Below are 19,051 nucleotides of genomic sequence, written 5' to 3'. Positions count from 1 at the left end.
CCCCCCGTACCACAAAGGCGGCCCCACAGAACCCCTTAGCCAGTGAGGAAGTAAGTTGAGAGCCTTCATCTCACAGACTTTCGGGGATGGCTGTTGATGTCTTGCACACGAGTGTCCATGAGCCTGTGTCCTCAGACACACACTCCTGCCCATACTCAGGTGCACAGAAAGACAAGCACACAGCTCATCCCCCTCTCCAACTCTCAGTTGCCATTGGATGACATCAGCAAAACCACACACAAATACATGCCGATCACAATACTCCTCTGAGATATCATAAGCCCCATTTTACAGCAGGGCAAACTGAGGCTAGGAGACTTTAAATAATATGTCACTCATTCTGGTCTACTCCTCCAACTCTCAACCCTTATATTTGTCTGATTAGCTGACAATAATAGTATTCGTGCTGGTTCCCCCAGGAGCCTCCCTCAGGGAAGGGTCTTATTTCCCTATTTCCCTCGAATGCACCCATTCCTCCGCATAGGTTCTAACCATTTGTCCATTCACCAGAGGAATCGAGTTTTGATGGACAGATTCCTACACCAATAGTGAAACTAAGTGAACTGTACCAATGCGGCCACGGCTTGGACGGGACTAAGGCTGGGAACGAGCCACCGATTGGTCAGAGCTACGCGGCGAATGGCGGAGACGCTGAGGCGGGTGCTAACCAGGGGCTGTGCGGTCTGGTCCGGGGAGGAGAACACGCCTGCCGCTGGACCGCCTTTGCTGCTGCTCGGTACACCAGGATCTGGAAAAACAGCGCTGCTATTTGCTGCGGCTCTAGAGGCGGCGGGGGAGGGCCAAGGTCCAGTACTCTTCCTGACACGAAGGCCTCTTCAAAGCCTGCCCCGCGGGACCGGAACGACTCTAGACCCAATGAGACTCCAGGTAACCGGGGTGGGAGCAGAGGCGTTCTAGCCAATGGTGGAGTAGATCCGGGATATTGAGTGACAGGTAGACAAGCCAATGGAGAGGACGGTGGAAGGGCAAGCCAGGGCAGCCACGACGGGTCGGAGTCAGGCAGGCGGAGTGAGGAGTGGCACCACGCGGAGCTTAGTTAAGATTGAAGTGAGAGCCCATCCAATGATGGGCGGTGTTAGCAATAGGCGGTGCCCAGAGGGTGAAGTCAGGCCCATCAAGGGGCGGGGCTAAGCTTGGGTCCATTCTGGACCTGAGTTGGTTCCTGTTAGTGTGAAGGATGAGGTCAGACCGAGAATGCTGGGGAAGGGTTTTCCGTGGAAAAATTGCGCTAGAGATTTGGCCAAAAACAAACAAGCAAAAATGGCTTGCCCTCAACTAATACTCGGTAGTGATGAGTGCTGGAAAAAGGGGCGAATACAAGAATATTTAACAGCTCTGAGCTGGTTCATCCTGGAACCAAGGAAAGTATGCAAGGAGGCAGGGTTACTTTTGCGGAGTCTGGCTTCCTATGCTGAATCCGGCCCTTTCCTTCTGTTTCTCTTTCTAGAAGATCCGCTTCCAGTACCCACCCTCAACCCGAGAGCTTTTTCGGCTCCTGTGCTCTGCCCATGAGGCCCCGGGGCCAGCCCCCTCCCTTCTGCTGCTCGACGGCCTAGAAGAGTACCTAGCGGAAGACCCAGAGCCCCAGGAAGCCGCCTACCTCATTGCCTTACTTCTAGACACAGCTGCCCACTTCAGCCACCAGCTTGGGCCTGGCCGGGACTGTGGGCTCATGGTGGCCCTCCAGACCCAGGAGGAGGCAGATAGTGGGGACGTCCTGCACCTGGCACTGCTCCAGCGGTATTTTCCTGCCCAGTGCTGGCTGCAGCCAGATGCACCAGGTCCAGGAGAGCACGGCCTCCGAGCCTGCCTGGAGCCAGGAGGGCTGGGCCCCAGAACAGAGTGGTGGGTGACTTTCCGAGCAGATGGAGAAATGATGATCGCTCCGTGGCCCACCCAGGCTGGTGACCCCAGCTCAGGCAAGGGTTCAAGCTCTGGAGGCCAGCCCTGAGCTTTGGTGGGTGACCACCTCTCTGTGCTTCAGTTTCCCATGGCTGGAATACTTACCTCAGGGACATATGCAGATCCAAAGACCTAAACAATGTAAAGTGCTTTTTCTCTTTTAAAAGTGTAGCATTATCTTGTATATATTGTACCCAATCAATATGTTGTTTAGTTTTGTTGCTTTAAACTTTATAAAAAGAGCTTCAGGCCAGGCGTGGTGGCTCACGCCTGTATTCCCAGCACTTTGGGAGGCTGAGGTGGTCAGATCACCAGAGGTTCAGGAGTTGGAGACCAGCCTGCCCAACATGATGAAACCCTGTATCAACTAAAAGTACAAAAAAAATTAGCTGGGTGTGGTGGCAGGTGCCTGTAGTCCCAGCTACTCGGGAGGCTGAGGCAAGAGAATCGGTTGAACCCAGGAGGCGGAGGTTGCAGTGAGCCGAGATTGTGCCACTACACTCCAGCCTGGGCGACAAAGCAAGAGACTCCATCTCAAAAAAAAAAAAAAAAGTTTCATGATAAACATAATCTTCTGAGACTTCCTTCTTTTTGCACTCAACGTTGTTACTAAGATTCATCTACATTTTTTTAGTTCATTCCTTTTTCCATATTGCATATAATTCCATGGGTGACTATACCCTGATTTCTTCATCATTGCCTTATTTACTGCTACGAACATTCCTGCACACATGCCCTGGTACGTGTGTGTGTTTTTAGGGGCCGAGACAGGTGGATCACCTGAGGTCAGGAGTTCGAGGTCAGCCCGGCCAACATGGTGAAACCCCGTCTTTACTAAAAATACAAAATTTAGCCAGGCATGGTGGCATGTACCTGTAATCCCAGCTACTTGGGAGGCTGAGACAGAAGAATTGCTTGAACCCAGGAGGCAGACGTTGCAGTGAGCTGAGATCAAGCCACTGCACTCCAGCCTGGGTGATGGAGACAAGACTCCCTCTCAAAAAAAAAAAAAAAAAAAAAAATCAGCCAGGCTTGGTGGTGCACGCCAGTAGTCCCAGCTACTCAAAAGCTGAGGCAGGAGGATCGCCTGAGCCCAGGAGGTCGAGGCTGCAGCGAACCATGTTTGAGCTACTGGGCTCCAGCCTATGCAACAGAGTGAGACCCTGTCTCAGAAAAAAAAAAAAAAAAAAAAAAAAAAAGTAGTTAAAGCAAAACTATTGAGTTACTTGTTGACACCAAGTGTCATCAGAGTCCTTTCTTAGAACATGGCCTGATTCAGAATTATTGTTGTTATTATTATTAGTGGCAGAGACTAGCTAGAGGCCCTTAAACAGCTTTGTTCTTCCTGGGTGTACAGCTAAACACCGGCCTTTCATGTGACTGGGGTCATGTGACTGTTTCCAGCCAATGAGGTGTGAGAAGAAGAGAGGAAGCACATTTCCAGGCCAGATCCCTCAAATGGCCCATTGAGGGTCATTGCTGCCCTTTTTCTTCCCTTGCTGACTGGCAGTTTGTAGAATAGGGGATCCATCTAAGTACCTAAGAGAAGGTAGAGCTACAGACTGGAAGAGTCTGAACCTCTGACTCATCCCATAGATGGCTGCCCATTTGAGCTGAGTTAGGAGAGAGAAATCATTTAATGTGGTAAGCCACTAAGATTTAAGAGCTGTTTAACATACTATTTTGTTATGTTATGAATAGCATTCAGATTGCAGATCCAGCTTCTGAATAAGCTCAAGAATTTTAACTTCTACCCCTATGGCCTATGCCCAGGGGAAGATGGGACTTACAGGGTGTTTGTAGAAATCATGGTAGAAAAACTTACATACATATGTGTGTATATATATATATATAGATACAAAAAAAACTATACATATTTAAAAATACTGCAAGGTTGTGATTTCCTGAGCAGGATGGATTGGGCAGACAAAATCAGCAATGCCCCTGCTCCTGAGAGAGGCCTCGCCATCCATGTTCAGTAAGTCTTGAGTCTGCACTGGTTCTCTGAGTCATATTGGATCCCTGATCATCTGCAGCCTGGTGTCCTAAGAGCAAGCCATATAGCTGGGGGGCAGAGGCTCAGTGGCTGGAATAAGGCTGTTCTCATAAGGGTTGGGGTAGGGGCCATCGGATAAGCCCCCTTGGGCTCCCTGGGAGTCCCCTGAGCTGTAGTCAGTTGAGATGCCAGAGTCAGATACCACAAGGTACAGGTACTTTAGGTGGGGTGGGGTAGGGGGCAGCTCAGGGCACAGTGTCCATGGACGCAAGAGCTGGGAGCTGGGGTCCAGGATAGTGTACTCAAAGCTGGCAGCAGAGGCTCCCTCTGGGCTGGGCTTCGAGGCCAAAGCAGATGAGCAGGAGGATGCTTCTGAGCCTTCATCCATGGCCACTAAGTCCACACTGCCACCAGGCCCTGGGAGGTCCTCACTGGGCGGGTTCTGGGGCAGCAACCATTTGTCCAGCACCAGATAGGTATCCTGGGCATGCTCACTGCCCACCGGCTCCAGCAGGGGGCCCTCATCATCTGTCCCCAGCTCCACTGCCTGCATCGTCGTCCCCCAGCAGCGCTCTGAGAGGACTTCCAGGGAAGCAGGTGGGTCCTCTGTGAAGGGGGTGCAGGGGCTCCACCACAGGCAGCCATCATTCTGGTACAGCCACAGCTGAAGAAATAGCACCAACCTGCTCAGAGAGGCCTGCAGTTTGGCTGCAAGAAGCAGGGAAGCCCAGGCACTGAGGGGACAACCAGGCCACCTACCTGGAAGTTACCCTTGTGGGTGGTGAAGAGGCCTTCAAACTCGCTCTCTGGGCTCGGGATGCCAGGCCAGATCTTCTGCTTCAGAGCCCTGTTGAAGCCAATAGAAATAGTTACATAGATATGACTCATTGAATACTCACCAATACCCCCTTCACTCCCAGTCATAGGGGCACAGATACTCTTGGTCCCTGTGATCACAATGGAGGCAGAGGAGTACATCAGGGCTGGGGGACAGGGGTTTTGGCTGAAGCATTAGCAAGGCCCTACAAAAGGGTAAATGGAACAGGGTATTGAAGGGTACATAGGAGTTCAATATACATTAGTCATTCTCCCTTTAATCCTGGCCATGGCCAGGTGCAGTGGTTTACACCAGCACTATAATCCCAGTACTTTGGGAGGGTGAGGTGGGAGGATCACTTGAACCCAGGAGTTCAAGATCAGCCTGGGAAACATAGTGAGACCCCATCTCTAAAAAAAAAATAAACCCAAAACCCTGGCCCAGATTTTTCCAGGAGGTCCATGATGTCACTTCATAGATAAATATTATGTTACCTTCTGGGGTAATGAGAGAAGGCATTCAGGATAAAATCCAAGCTGGGCACGGTGGCTCACACCTATAATCCCAGCACTTTGAGAGAGGCTAATGTGAGCAGATCACCTGAGGTCAGGAGTTCAAGACCAGCCTGGCCAACATGGTGGAACCCCCTCTCTACTAAAACTACAAAATTAGCCGGGCATGCATGCCTGTAATCTCAGCTACTCAGGCGGTTGAGGCAGGAGAATCACTTGAACCTGGGAGGCAGAGATTGCAGTGAGCCAAGACTGCTGCCCTGCACTCCAGCTTGGGTGACAACAGTGACTCTGTCTCAAAAAAAGAAAATCCAAACTCCTCCCCACCACCCTGCAGAAGGCCCTGCATTATATGACCCCCGTCACCTCCCTCATCTCAATATCTGCCACACCCCCTTACATACTACTCTAGCCATGTGGCAATTATTATTTTTTTTTTGAGATGGAGTTTCACTCTTGTTGCCCAGGCTGGAGTGTGATGGCACAATCTCGGTTCACCTGCAACCTCCACCTCCCGGGTTCAAGCAATTCTCCTGCCTCAGCCTCCCAAGTAGCTGGGATTACAGGCATGTGCCACCACGCTTGGCTAATTTTGTATTTTTAGTAGAGATGGGGTTTCTCCATGTTGGTCAGGCTGGTCGCGAACTCCCAACCTCAGGTGATCTGCCTGCCTCGGCATCCCAAAGTGCTGGGATTACAGCACCGTGCCCGGCCATGCCATGTGGCAATTCTTGAAGCTGGCTGAATGTTCCAATCTCATTCCCACCTCAGGGCCTTTGCACTTGCTGTTTCTTCTCCCCACTTTTCAAGCGGCTGCTTCCTTCCAATCTTCAGGTTTCCACTCTGATGTCACCTCCTCCTGGAGGCCTTCCCTGACCATCCTGTCATGTCACCACATCCTGTTTGTTTCTGTGATATCACTCATTACAATTTATCATCAAATATTTCTTGGGTCCCTTGTTTGTTGACTTGAGATCCACAAGGTCAGGGACTTGTGGTCAGGGTCTAGCTTGTTCTCCATTCTTTCTCCAGTGCCTGGCACATGTTTGGCACTCTGTATGTATTTTCCAACCAAGTAAATGAACAGGGCCATGAAAGACAACTAGAAGATTGCTTAGCAGACAAGGCAGGAAGGGCATTCCAGGCAGAGGGAACAGCATGGGCAAAAGCTTGGGGGTGTGAAATCACCTAGTGTGTACTTGGAATTACAAGTACCTCAGAATGGCTGGTCTGATCATAGTGTGTGAGGAGCTTGACCGCAGGGGTGGGGAGGCATTCAGGGGCTTAAATTCTTTCACTAAATCCATCTAGTTGATTTTACAAAGGTGATGACACTGGGGAAAGGAGCTACCCAAGAAATGGCAGCCCCTGATGTAGAAGGAAAATCAGGTGAAAGTCCCTAAGAGCAGAAAATGTTAACGGAGAGTCTGGGTCTAGTCTGGCATGCATCCCAGCCCTGCCACTGACGTGAATCCTTACTGCGTGACCTTGGGCAAGTGCGTGTCTCTCTGTGAGCCTAGGTTTCCATAGTGAAAGAAGACCGTTGGCGGGGAGGAGTCTGGGCCCAGCGCCCAAATGGGGAGCTCACCGGCGGTGGGAGAGCAGCGCGAGCACGGTCAGCAGCACCAGGATGAGCACGAGAATGAGGGAGAGCGTCAGGATAAGGCGGTCCAGGTCTAAGAGGCGGAGAGGAGGTCAGGGCGGTGGGCTTGCCCCGTGATTCGCCCCGGCTCCTCCTACACCCCGGCCTGGGGCCTCACCACTAGGCGTCAGCAGCGACACAGGCTCCGACCAGGCGCTCCAGAAGCCGCCGAAGCTCGGCTCAGCCATACGCGCGCGGACGGCGAAGGTGTAGCGCGTCCGGCCCCGCAGGTTGCTCAGCACACACTCGGTGCGACCCTCCAGGATCTCCACCTGGGGGCGGAACCAGGGCAAGGGAGGCGTGGCAGACAAAAATAGATCACGTGGGGGCGGGCCCTGGTGGAACTGAGCCAATCAGGAGAAAGGAAAACGGTGCCCTGGAATTGCAATGGGACCAATAAGAGTAGGGGGAGGAGCCCAAGGAAGCTCAGGGCCAATCAGAGAGAGTCTCTGGTACCAAGGGGCGGGACCCGGACAATTTAATAACTGGGCTAGCATGCGTAGAGGGAGCCGGGCGCTAAAGGGGTCTAGGGTTACGGGCTGGAGGGAGAAGAAGTTGGGGTTCAGCAGGCTTGCGAGGACATTAGGAAAGGGGGAGTGTCTGTGGGCGTGGAACGGTCTTCAGCACCAGGGTAATGGGATGTGGGATGTCACGGACCGGCCCTGAAGGCGGCACCGGGCGCGACCTCGAGAGGCGTGGCTGGGCCGTAGTCAGTAGAGCTTTGGGGGCTGGGCCGTAGGGGCTGGCCTCACCCTCTGCATGCTCCCTGCGCCGTTGCCGGCAGAGACGTCCACCTCGTAGCGGATGTGGGACGTCATGGGTGTCTCAGGCGGCGGGAGCCAGCGCAACACTACGTGGCCGCTCTCGTCAGCCAACCGCGCCACCAGCCCCACGGGGGCGTCCAGGAGCACTGCAGGCATGGGGGTTGGTCAGGTGGGCGAGGACTGAGACCCCTCTCCTCCGACCACTCCTCCATTCCCGGGGCACTTACCTACTTCATTGATGTGGATGACACGGTGATATCGCGGAGCGCCGGAGGCTGCTGTGACGCGTAACTCTAGGGGCACGAAGCTCGACGTGTCGGCTGTAGGCAGCGAACACCAGAAGCGCACCGCACCACGAGCCGTGGGAGCCTGGTGCAGGCGACACAGCTTCCATGGCTCATCCCTATGCGCCCAGGGACCCGGGAGGGAAGGGAGCAGGTTGGGAGGGGGGACCGGGGAGTTGGCATTGCCCGGCCTGTGGGGGGCTGTGTGTATGTGTGACACAAGGTCTAGCCTTGTGTGTGTGTGTGTGTGACAAGGTCTTCCTTCGTCGCCCAGGCTGGAGTGCAGTGGCGCGATCATGGCTCACTGCAGCCTCAAATTCTGGGGCTTAAGGGATCCTCCTACCCCAGCTTCCCAAGTAGTTGAGACCACAGGCACGCGCCACGCCTGGCTTTTTTTTTTTTTTGAGACGGAGTTTCGCTCTTGTTGCCCAGGCTGGAATGCAATGGCGCTACCTCGGCTCACCGCAACCTCCGCCTCCCGGGTTCAAGTGATTCTCCTGCCTCAGCCTCCCGAGTAGCTGGGATCACAGGCATGCGCCACCACGCCCGGCTAATTTTGTATTTTTAATAGAGATAGAGTTTCTCCATGTTGGCCAGGCTGGTCTGAAACTCCCGACCTCAGGTGATCCGCCCGCCTCAGCCTCCCAAAGTGCTGAGATTACAGGGGTGAGCCACTGCGCCCAGTGAAATTTTTTAAGCGACGGAGATCTCGCTGTGTTGCCCAGGCTGGTCTTGAACTCCTGGGCTCAAGCAGTTCTTCCGCCTCGACCTTCCAAAGAGTTGGGATTACAGGCATGAGCCACTGCTGGCCTCCTTTTGGATACTACCTCGAGAAGGCGTCCCAGCCCCGACGTAGTAACGCCTTACCCTCTATTTGGAGGCGTTGTATTCCCAGCCTGATGTTTGGGGTCGCGTTCCAGCGGTGATCGCGGGAGTGTTCGCGCCCCGGCCCATAGGGGGCGTGCCAGCCCTGGACCCGCAGGTTTCCCTCCAGTGACCACGACTGGAGGCGCCGTCGGGCCTCAAACAGCAGGGGACATACGAGGCTACGACCTCCAGGGAGCTCTGCCCCACCCCCTCCCTCAGCCCATGGAGGCGCCCGCCGGATCGGACTCACTCGAGCTGGTAGGAGAAGCTGTAGTTTCCCGGGCCCACCCCAGCGCTCGCCGCTTCCTCCCAGAAACACACCAAGTCCTCCAACCGCTCAGTGAAGCACAGAAGCTCTTCGGGCCCGCGGGCAGCCAGCAAGGCCGCTGGGGAGGGGCGACAAAGGAAGGGCATGGGGGTCTGAACTCTATCCTCGGGAGACAGCCCCCTCCTCTTCCCTCCCGCAGCCTGGGCGGACCCGATAAGAAAAAAGCCCCGCCCTGCCATCTCTCCAAGCGGGGCCCTTGGAGGGGTCCGCAGAGGTGGTGCCCCCCTAATTCCCAGGGGCAAATTGCTCGCCTTACTGTCCCCCGCCGTCACCACTCGCGTACACCTGCCCACGCTGCGGCCACTGAGCTGGGCGCGGCGTTCAAGACCTCGAGCTCGGGACTGCCAGCCCCGCCCCAGCCTAGGACACGCGCGCAGCTGGGGGTGTGTGCGGAGAAGCGGGCCCCCTATCTGCCCCGGCAGGCTCCCCGCCAACCGATAGCGCCAACCGTGCCCCCCGCCTCCCTCCCTCCACCGGGCCGGGCAAGTGATCTGGCGCCCTCACACAAACCGTGTTTACAGTAGCCTGTGGCTTGGCCCCTGTAACTCGGACCCGGGCTTTATCCTCCCTCCCCTAGGGAGGGTCGGCTTGGTCCCCACCCCCCAGGGACCTTAGCACCAAGTCTGCCCCCTTAGGATTTAGCATGTCCCAGACTCCCTGAAAAGGTAAAACGGGAACCTTAAGCCCACTCTAGCTCTTCCCCGGGACGCGATCAGTAGTCTTGGATCCTAACATACCCCACCCCGCCCCCCACCCATCCAGGACCCAGTCTAAGGGTTCAGATGCCAGCTTGGCCCCCAGGACCCGGTCAGGAAGTCCAGAAACAGGCATGACCCCCAGGACCTAGGCTGGGAGTTCAGGCCCCAGTATGGTCCTGCAGGCTCCAGTGTAGGGGTCCACACGCAGCTCATCCTTACCTTTGCTCTCGAACTTGGGGTCCGGGAGGTTGGGCGGGGGCGCCCAGGCGGCCCCAGCGAGCAGGAGACAAAGGGAGCCGACCTGGGGCCAGAGGGACGCCCCGAGGTGGTCCATGATACAGCCCCCGCCACGGGAAGCCCAGGGCTCCTGCCCCTCCGTCCCCCACCCCTGGCACAGTCCACAGCTGGGTCAGCAGCTGCCTCCGCCGGACGCAGCTGACCAGGCCCTTCCCGACCAGGCGCCTCTAAGTGGCAGATCCCCGAGGGGGCGGGGCCAGCACTCAGCCTGGGTAGAGATAAGTGCCTGGCGGGAGGAGGCAGGGGCCCTTCCCGAGCCCAGAGGCCGCTTGGGGGCAGGGGAAGGAGTTGGGCTGCAACAGTTCCCGTTCTGGCTTCAGACACACTTTTTTTTTTCCTATGTGGCCCTGGACAGGTGACTTACCTTACCTGAGCTTCAGACTTCTCATCTGTAAAATCTAGCCTGGCACATAGCGAACATTCCAAAAAATGTATCTACTGATTTTATTGCAGAAATCAGCATCTCTTCCCAGCCTGGAAATAAATAAAAATTATTTTCTCTCTCTCTCTCTCTCTCTTTCTCTCTCTCTCTCCTTCCTTCCTTCCTTCCTTCCTTCCCTGTCTCTCTCTGTCTCAGTCAGGGTGTTGCTCTGTCACCCAGGCTGGAGTGCAGTGGCACAATCATAGCTCACTGCAGCCTCTGGACTGAAGCAATCTGCCCACCGCACCTGGCTAATTTTTAAAATTCTTTGTAGGGATGGGATCCCACTATGTTGTCCAGGCTGGTCTTGAAATCCTGGACTTAAGCAATCCTCCAGCCTCCATCTCCCAATGTGCTGGGAATACCAGCATGAGCCACTGAAGCCGGCCAATAATAATCCTTACAACGACCAGCAGTTGAGTGTTTGCACAGTGCTAGGCCATGCTTCTGGACAGTATGCATAATATGTGAGATTTTCATTTATGAATTTTTGGGAAAAAAATTTTTACCACCCACATTTTTATTCTCTTGGGCTGGGCCCAGTGGCTCATGCCTATAATCCCAGCACTTTGGGAGGCCGATGCAAGCAAATCACTTGAGGTCAGGAGTTCCAGACCAGCCTTGCCAACATGGTGAAATCCCATCTCTACTAAAAATACAAAAATTAGCCAGGTGTGGTGGCGTGTGCCTGTAATCCCAGCTACTCAGGAGGCTGAGGCATGAGAACTGCTTCAATCTGGGAGATGAAGATTGCAGTGAGCCAAGATCATGCCACTGCACTCCAGCCTGGGCAACAGAGTGAGACTCCATCTCAAAAAATAATAATAATTGGCTGGGCGCAGTGGCTCATACCTGTAATCCCAACACTTTGGGAGGCCGAGACAGGTGGATCATGAGGTCAGGAGTTCGAGACCAGCCTGGCCAACATGGCGAAACCACATCTCTACTAAAAATACAAAAATTAGCCAGGCGTAGGCTGGGTGCAGTGGCTCACGCCTGTAATCCCAGCACTTTGGGAGGCCGAGGTGGGCAGATCACGAGGTCAAGAGATCAAGACCATCCTGGCCAACATGGTAAAACCCTGTCTCTACCAAAAATACAAAAATTAGCTGGGCGTGGTGCTGCATGCCTGTAATCCCAGCTACTTGGGAGGCTGCAGGAGAATCGCTTGAACCTAGGAGCCGGAGGTTTCAGTGAGCCGAGATTGTGCCACTGCACTCCAGCCTGGTGACAGAGTGGGACTCCCTCTCAAAAAAAAAAAAAAAAGAAAAGTCGAGCGTGGTGGCGGGTGCCTGTAATCCCAGCTACTCAGGAGGCTGAGGCAGGAAAATTGCTTGAAACCGGAAGGCAGAAGTTGCAGTGAGCTGAGATCGCACCATTGCACTCCAGGCTGGGCAACAAGAATGAAACTCTGCCTCAAAAAAATAAATAGGCCAGGCACAGTGGGCTCACGCCTGTAATCCCAGCACTTTGGGAGGCTGAGGCAGGTGGATCACAAGATCAGGAGATGGAGACCATCCTGGCTAACACGGTGAAACACTGTCTCTACTAAAAATAGAAAAAATTAGCCAGGCGTGGTGGCACGCGCCAGTAGTACCAGCTACTCGGGAAGCTGAGGCAGGAGAATGGCGTGAACCCGGGGGGTGGAGCTTGCAGTGAACCAAGATCACGCCACTGCACTCCAGCCTGGGCAACAGAGCGAGACTCTGTCTCAAAAATAAATAAATAAATAAAATAAATAAATAAATAAATAAAAATAAAATAGCAATACTCCCACCCTGTTGCTATTAAGCAGGTGGGTTTTTTGTTTTTGTTTGCAGCCAATGTGCTCATTGTCACCTGACGTGTATTTGATGTTTTGTTATTGATTCACTGCCCTTACTACTCCATGAAAACAGGGATTTTTTTCTTTTTAGATGGTGTCTCGCTCTGTCACCCAGGTTGGAGTGCAATGGCACAATCTTGGCTCACTGCAGCCTTCGCCTCCTGGATTCAATCGATTCTTCTTCCTCATCCTCCAGAGTAGTTGGGACTACAGGTGTGTGCCACCACACCCAGCTAATTTTTGTAGTTTTAGTTGAAACGGGGTTTTGCTGTGTTGGCCAGGCTTGTCTCGAGCTCCTGACCTCAAGTGATTCCCCCGCCTCAGCCTCCCAAAGTGCTGGGATTACTGGCGTGAGTCACTGAGCCCGGCCAGGGATTTTTTTTTTTTTTTTTTTTTTTTGTGGAGTCTCGCTCTTGTTGCCCAGGCTGCAGTACAATGGCATGATCTTGGTTCACTGTAACCTCCGCCTCCTGGGTTCAAGTGATTCTCCTGCCTCTGCCTCCCGAGTAGCTGGGATTACAGGCACCCGCCACCACGCCCGGCTATTTTTTTGTATTTTTAGTAGAGACGGGGTTTCACCATGTTGGCCAGGCTGGTCTCGAACTCCTGGCTTTGTGATCTGCCCGCCTTGGCCTCCCAAAGTGCTGGGATTACAGGCATGAGCCACCGCACCCAGCCTCAGGCAGGGATTTATTTTTACCCTTTTGTTCTTTGCTGTATCCCTAGCATATAGAACAGGGCCTGGCACACAGTAGAAGCTCAAGAAATATTTTGTGGAGTAAAAGATTAGAGATGTAGAGAAAATCAAGCTGAGAGAGGTAGAGAAACAGCTGATCTCGTGTTAGCCACTGGGTACAACTGTGCCTGTGTAACCCTGCACTTTTAAAAAACGGAAGTCAATGCAAATCTCTTCCTCAGGAAATTGATATTTAGACTGTGCATGTATGTGAGAGGGAGGCAGAAGAAACAAGACGGACACCTGTTTCATAACTTTGGTCACAATAAATTGTTATGAATGGCAAACCGGCCCCAGAGTTAAATGCATGTCTTCTGGAGTTGGATCAATATTTGAACAGCACCCGCTTACCATGGGACCTTGAGTAAGTTACTTAACCCTCTCTTGCCTGAAGCCTGGCTGACATGGTGAGACCTCGTCTCTATAAAACACGTTTTTTTGTTTGTTTGTTTGTTTTTTGTTTTTTTAAGTAAGCCAGATGAGGTGGCACACATCTGTGGTCCTAGCTACTCGGGAGGCTGAGGTGGGAGGATCACTTGAGCCCAGAAGGTGTAGGCTGCAGTGAACCATGTTCATGCTGCTGCAATCCAGCCTGGGTGACAGAGTGAGATCCCGTCTCTACAAAACATTTTTTGTTTGTTTGTTTGTTTGTTTGAGAGACGGAGTCTTTCTCTGTCACCCAAGCTGGAGTGCAATGGCGCCATCTCGGTTCACTGCAACCTCTGTTTCCCGGGTTCAAGCTATTCTCCTGCCTCATCTTCCCGAGTAGCTGGGACTACAGATGTGTGCCACCATGCCCAGCTAATTTTTGTATTTTTTTTTAGTAGAGATGGGGTTTCGCTATATGTTGGCCAGGCTGGTCTCGAACTCCTGACCTCAGGTGATGCGCCTGCCTTGGCCTCCCAAAGTGTTGGAATGTTGGAATTACAGGTGTGAGCCACCACGCCCAGCCAACTTTTTTTTTTTTTCTTTTTTTGAGACAGAGTCTCGCTCCGCTGCCCAGGCTGGAGTGCAGTGGTGCGACCTCAGCTCACTGGAACCACCGTGTCCTGGGTTCAAGTGATTTTCCCATCTCAGCATCCTGAGTAGCTGGGATTATAGGCACCCATCATCGCTAATTTTTGTATTTTAGTAGAGACAGAGTTTCACCATGTTGGCCAGGCTGGTCTTGAACTTCTGACCTCAGGTGATCCACCCGCCTCAGCCTCCCAAAGTGCTAGGATTACAGGCGTGAGCCATTGCACCCGGCCAACTTTGTTTTTAAGTTAGCCAGGCGAGGTGGCATGCGTCTGTGGTCTCAGCTACTCAGGGGGCTGAAGTGGGATGATTAATTGAGCCTAGGAGGTGGAGGCTACAGTGAACCATGTTCACACCACGGCACTCCAGCCTGTGTGACAGAGTGAGACCCCATCTCGAAAAAAAAAAAAAAAAAATAGTGGACGGTAAGTATCTCTTCTGGCCCAGACATGGTGGCTCATGCCTGTAATTCCAGCACTTTGGAAGGCCGAGGCAGAAGAATCAATTGAAGATAGTAGTTTGAGACCAGCCTGGGCAACATAGCAAGACCCTGACTCTACAAAAAAGAAGAAAAATTAGCCTGGTGTGGTGGTATGTGCCTGTAGTCCCAGCTACTCAGGAGGTTGAGTAGGATCACCTGAGTCCAGGAGTTCGAGGCTGCCGTGAGCTATGATCGCACCACTGCACTCCAGTCTGGTTACAGAGCAAGACACTGTCTCTAAAAATAAATAAATAAATAAATAAATAAATAAATAAATAAATAAAACGTATAAAGTGAAAATAGTGTCTACTCCATAGGGCTATGGTAAGGATTAAATTAGATTGTGTCAAATTTTTTTTTTTTTCTTTTTTTGAGATGGAATTTCGCTCTTGTTGCCCAGGCTAGAGTGCAATGGCGCAATCTTGGCTCACTGCAACCTCCGCCTCCCAGGTTCAAGTGATTCTCCTGCCTCAGCCTCCCGAGTAGCTGGGATTACAGGCATGTACCACCACGCTCGGCTAAGTTTGCATTTTTAATAGAGACGGGGTTTCTCCATGTTGAGGCTGGTCTCGAACTCCTGACCTCAGGTGATCCGCCCGCCTCGGCCTCCCAAAGTGTTGGGATTACAGGTGTGAGCCACCACACCCGGCCCCTGTGTCAAGTTCTTAAAACAGTTCTTGATATACAATAAGCATTCAGTAAGTATAGCAATTTGCTTAAACTAGTTCAAGAAGGATGTTGAACTAACAACCAAATGATCTTAAGAGGCCGGGTGTGGTGGCTCATGCCTGTAATCCCAACACTTTGGGAGACAGAGGAAAAAAATACCCATTTGGGCAAAAAATATCCAAATTGTCTTAAGGTCTTTCATTTCTTTTCTTTTTTTTTTTTTTTTTTTTTTTTTTTTTTGAGACAAAGTCTCTCTTTGTCACCCAGGCTGGAGTACAGTGGTGCAATCTCGGCTCACTGCAACCTCTGACTCCCGGGTTCAAGCGATTCTCTCCTGCCTCACTCTCCTGAGTAGCTGGGATTACAGGCGTGTGCCATCACGCCTGGCTAATTTTTGTATTTTTATTTTTATTTTTTATTTATTTATTTTTTTTTTTGAGACAGAGTCTCTCTGTCGCCCAGGCTGGAGTGCAGTGGCGTGATCTCAGCTCACTGCAAGCTCCGCCTCCCGGGTCCACGCCATTCTCCTGCCTCAGCCTCTCTAGCAGCTGGGACTACAGGCGTCTGCCACCACGGCAGGCTAATTTTTTGTATTTTTAGTAGAGACGGGGTTTCACTGTGTTAGCCCGGATGGTCTCGATCTCCTGACCTCGTGATCTGCCCGCTTCGGCCTCCCAAAGTGCTGGGATTACAGGCGTGAGCCACCGCGCCCGGCCCAATTTTTGTATTTTTAGTAGAGATGGGGTTTCACCATGTTGGTTAGGCTGGTCTCGAACTCCTGACCTCGTGATCCACCTGACGGCCTCACAAAGTGCTGGGATTACCGGCATAAGCCACTGTGCCTGGCCAGTCTTAAGGTCTTAATACTCACAGAAGACCAAAATTTTAAAAAAAAAAGCCTGTAAAGGAGCGGCCAGACACGGTGTGGCTCACGCCTGTAATCCCAGCATTTTGGGAGGCCAAGGCAGGTGGATCATGAAGCTAGGAGTTTGAGACCAGTCTGATCAAAATGGTGAAACCCCGTCTCTACTAAAAATGCAAAAATTAGCCGGGCGTGGTGGCACGCGCCTGTTATCCTACCTACTCAAGAGGCTGAGACAGGAGAATCGCTTGAACCCGGGAGGCGGAGGTTGCAGTAAGCCAAGATCTCCCCATTGCACTCCAGCCTGCGTGACAAAGCGAGACTCTGTCTCAAAAAAAAAAAGCATGTTGTCTGCTAGTAACTGGTCTTTCATCAGAACTTATATGATACTTAAATTTCTCTATCTCTTCTCCCAACCCACATAATTCCTGGGCATTCCTCATTATTGCTCCAGGGATAATGTTTGAAAACCTAGTGATTATTTTTTGCCCATTCACCAGAACTCCCCCTTCTCCTCATAACAGCCCCCACATTTAATGTCCACTTATGGACTCTCCCAGGCTCCACCCCTGTGATTCAAAGCTTCTGTGCCAGCTCAAAGGGTGGGTGCAGGACCCAGGCCTGGCTAATCAGCACATCTCATTCCCCTGAACACAGTGATTGGCTTAGGGGTGGACACATGACACAAATTGGCCCAATGGGCGCCTGCTCTGGGACTTTTTGCTGGAGCTGATGGGAAGGAGGGGCTCTGCTTGCATGGGATGGGGGAGCCGTTGGGATATAAGCCTATGCCTCCACAAGGTATGAGCCTGCCTTGGAGTAGAGCTATATATATATATATATATATATATTTTTTTTTTTTTTTTTTTTTGTAGAGATGGAGTCTTGCTCTGTCTCCCAGGCTGGAGTGCAGTGGCGTGATCTCGGCTCACTGCAACCTCCGCCTTCCGGGTTCAAGCAATTCTCTTGCCTCAGCCTCCCAAGTAGCTGGGATTACAGGTGTGTGCCATCACACCCAGCTATGAGTAGAGCTATATTAAATAAAATATTCTTTGGGCTACTGTAACAGCAACTCAAATAATAGTGGCTTAAATAAGATAAACATTTATTTCTCTGTTATGTAACACTCCAAGTATCAACAGTCCAATATGGCAGCTCCCTGGTCTCATAGGCCCAGGCTCCTTTTAGCTTGTTGCTCAACTATTCAGAGGGTGTGAACCACCTAATCCAGAATGATCCACTCTACATCTTCATTCCGACCAGCAGGAGGGAGGAAAGGGGGAAAAGAAGGACACACCGCTTCCCTTTAAGGGCAGGCTCTGAAATTTGTTCACATCCTTTCCCTTTGTATCTTATTGGCCAAGACTTAGCCAATGGCCAGATATGACCACACCTTGCTGCAGAGGAGGTGGGAAATATGGCTTTTACTTTGGGAGGCCAGCTAAAAATCAGTGGTTCCATTACCATAGAAGAAGGTGATTAAATTTGGGGGGACAATGGACTATCTCATTCTCAGAGCAAATCAGAGCAAAGAGACAGCAAGAAAACCCTGATGACATCTTTTGAGTGCCTGGATGCAACTGTGCCTGAAGCCTTACTCATTGGACATTTCAATTGCATGAGCCACAAATTTCCTTTTTTGCACATGCCTGTTTGAATTGGATTTTTGGTTGCTTGCAACAGAAAGAACTCTGATTAGTGCAATGAGATGTAAAGACCATAGCTGATGTTCTCTGCTGAGTAGGAGCTCATAAGTGGGCATATTATTGTTGCTGTGACTATGTTGCAGTTCATCCTACAGCTCATTTCATCCTCTCTATTGTACTCCAACGCTGACAGAGAGATCACTCCTCTCTTTTCATCCTCACGATCTTTTTCTTTTTCTTTTCTTTTCTTTCTTTTTTTTTTTTTCCAGATGGAATTTTGCTCTTGTTGCCCAGTCTGGAGTGCAGTGGACGGATCTCGACTCACTGCAACCTCCGCCTGCCTGGTTCAGGTGATTATCCTGCCTCAGCCTACCGAGTAGCTGGGATTACAAGAGCCTGCCAGTACGCCCGGCTAATTTTTTGTATATTTAGTACAGATGGGGTTTCACCATGTTGGCCAGGCTGGTTTTGGAATCCTGGCTTCAAGCAATCCACCCGTCTTGCCCTTGCAAAGTGTTAGAGCCACTGCGCCCAGACTTTTTTTTTTTTTTTTTTTTTTTTTTTTTTGAGATGGAGTCTCACTGTGTCCCCCAGGCTGGAGTGCAATGGCATGATCTCAGTTTTCTGCAACCTCCACCTTCTGGATTCAAGCAATTCTCCTGAGTAGCTGGGATTACAGGCACCCACCACCATGCCCAGCTAAGTTTTATATTTTTTAGTAGGGACAGGGTTTTACCATGTTGGCCAGGCTGACCTTGAACTCCTGACCTCAAGTGATCCACCCACCTCAGCCTCCCAAAATGATGGGATTACAGGTATGAGCCACCTCGCCTGGCCCTTTTTTTGCTTTTTGAAACAGGATCTTGCTCTGTGATCTAGGCTGGAGTGCAGTAATCTAGACTCACTGCAACCTCCACCTCTTGGGCTCAAGTGATCCTCATGCTTCAGCCTCCAGAGTAGCTGAGACAACAGGTGCAGGACACCAAACCTGGCTAAAATTTTTTTTTTTTTTTGAGATGGAGTCTCGCTCTGTTGCCCAGACTGCAGTGCAGTGGTGTGATCTCGGCTCACTACAAGCTCCACCTCCCGGGTTCACGCCATTCTCCTGCCTCAGCCTCCCGAGTAGCTGGGACTACAGGCGCCCGCCACCATGCCCAGCTAATTTTTTTGTATTTTTAGTAGAGACGGGGTTTCACCATGTTAGCCAGGATGGTCTCAATCTCCTGACCTCGTGATCCGCCCGCCTCAGCCTCCCAAAGTGCTGGG

The 19,051-nt window shown here is 51.8% G+C and overlaps 2 protein-coding genes across 2 annotated transcripts; one reads left to right on the top strand and one right to left on the bottom strand.

Moving 5' to 3' along the window:
* Positions 1 to 608: 608 nt before the first annotated feature.
* Positions 609 to 2,125, top strand: SWSAP1 (SWIM-type zinc finger 7 associated protein 1). Its single transcript, XM_012509553.2, has 2 exons — positions 609 to 888; positions 1,469 to 2,125. The coding sequence occupies exons 1-2, from the start codon at positions 640 to 642 to the stop codon at positions 1,970 to 1,972; spliced, it is 753 nt and encodes a 250-aa protein (XP_012365007.2). The 5' UTR covers positions 609 to 639; the 3' UTR covers positions 1,973 to 2,125.
* A 1,067-nt stretch (positions 2,126 to 3,192) lies between these two features.
* Positions 3,193 to 10,391, bottom strand: EPOR (erythropoietin receptor). The gene is made up of 8 exons (XM_030820799.1): positions 10,051 to 10,391; positions 9,056 to 9,191; positions 7,882 to 8,057; positions 7,643 to 7,800; positions 7,009 to 7,162; positions 6,837 to 6,924; positions 4,679 to 4,766; positions 3,193 to 4,583 (listed from the first exon to the last, which is right to left on the bottom strand). The coding sequence occupies exons 1-8, from the start codon at positions 10,163 to 10,165 to the stop codon at positions 3,969 to 3,971; spliced, it is 1,530 nt and encodes a 509-aa protein (XP_030676659.1). The 5' UTR covers positions 10,166 to 10,391; the 3' UTR covers positions 3,193 to 3,968.
* Positions 10,392 to 19,051: the final 8,660 nt, after the last annotated feature.

This window comes from Nomascus leucogenys, chromosome 10, assembly GCF_006542625.1.
Source record: "Nomascus leucogenys isolate Asia chromosome 10, Asia_NLE_v1, whole genome shotgun sequence".
Lineage (NCBI taxonomy): Eukaryota > Metazoa > Chordata > Mammalia > Primates > Hylobatidae > Nomascus > Nomascus leucogenys.
Note: the sequence above shows the minus strand (reverse complement) of the source record. Positions and strands in the feature narration are given on the sequence as shown.

Coding starts and splice junctions, on each gene's coding strand:
- SWSAP1 (XM_012509553.2), top strand. CDS start 640: ATGGCGGAGACGCTGAGGCGGGTGCTAACCAGGGGCTGTGCGGTCTGG. Junction 889..1,468: donor TAGACCCAATGAGACTCCAG/GTAACCGGGGTG, acceptor TTCTCTTTCTAG/AAGATCCGCTTCCAGTACCC.
- EPOR (XM_030820799.1), bottom strand. CDS start 10,165: ATGGACCACCTCGGGGCGTCCCTCTGGCCCCAGGTCGGCTCCCTTTGT. Junction 7,801..7,881: donor CATCCACATCAATGAAGTAG/GTAAGTGCCCCG, acceptor CCATGCCTGCAG/TGCTCCTGGACGCCCCCGTG. Junction 7,163..7,642: donor GCGCAGGGAGCATGCAGAGG/GTGAGGCCAGCC, acceptor TTCCGCCCCCAG/GTGGAGATCCTGGAGGGTCG.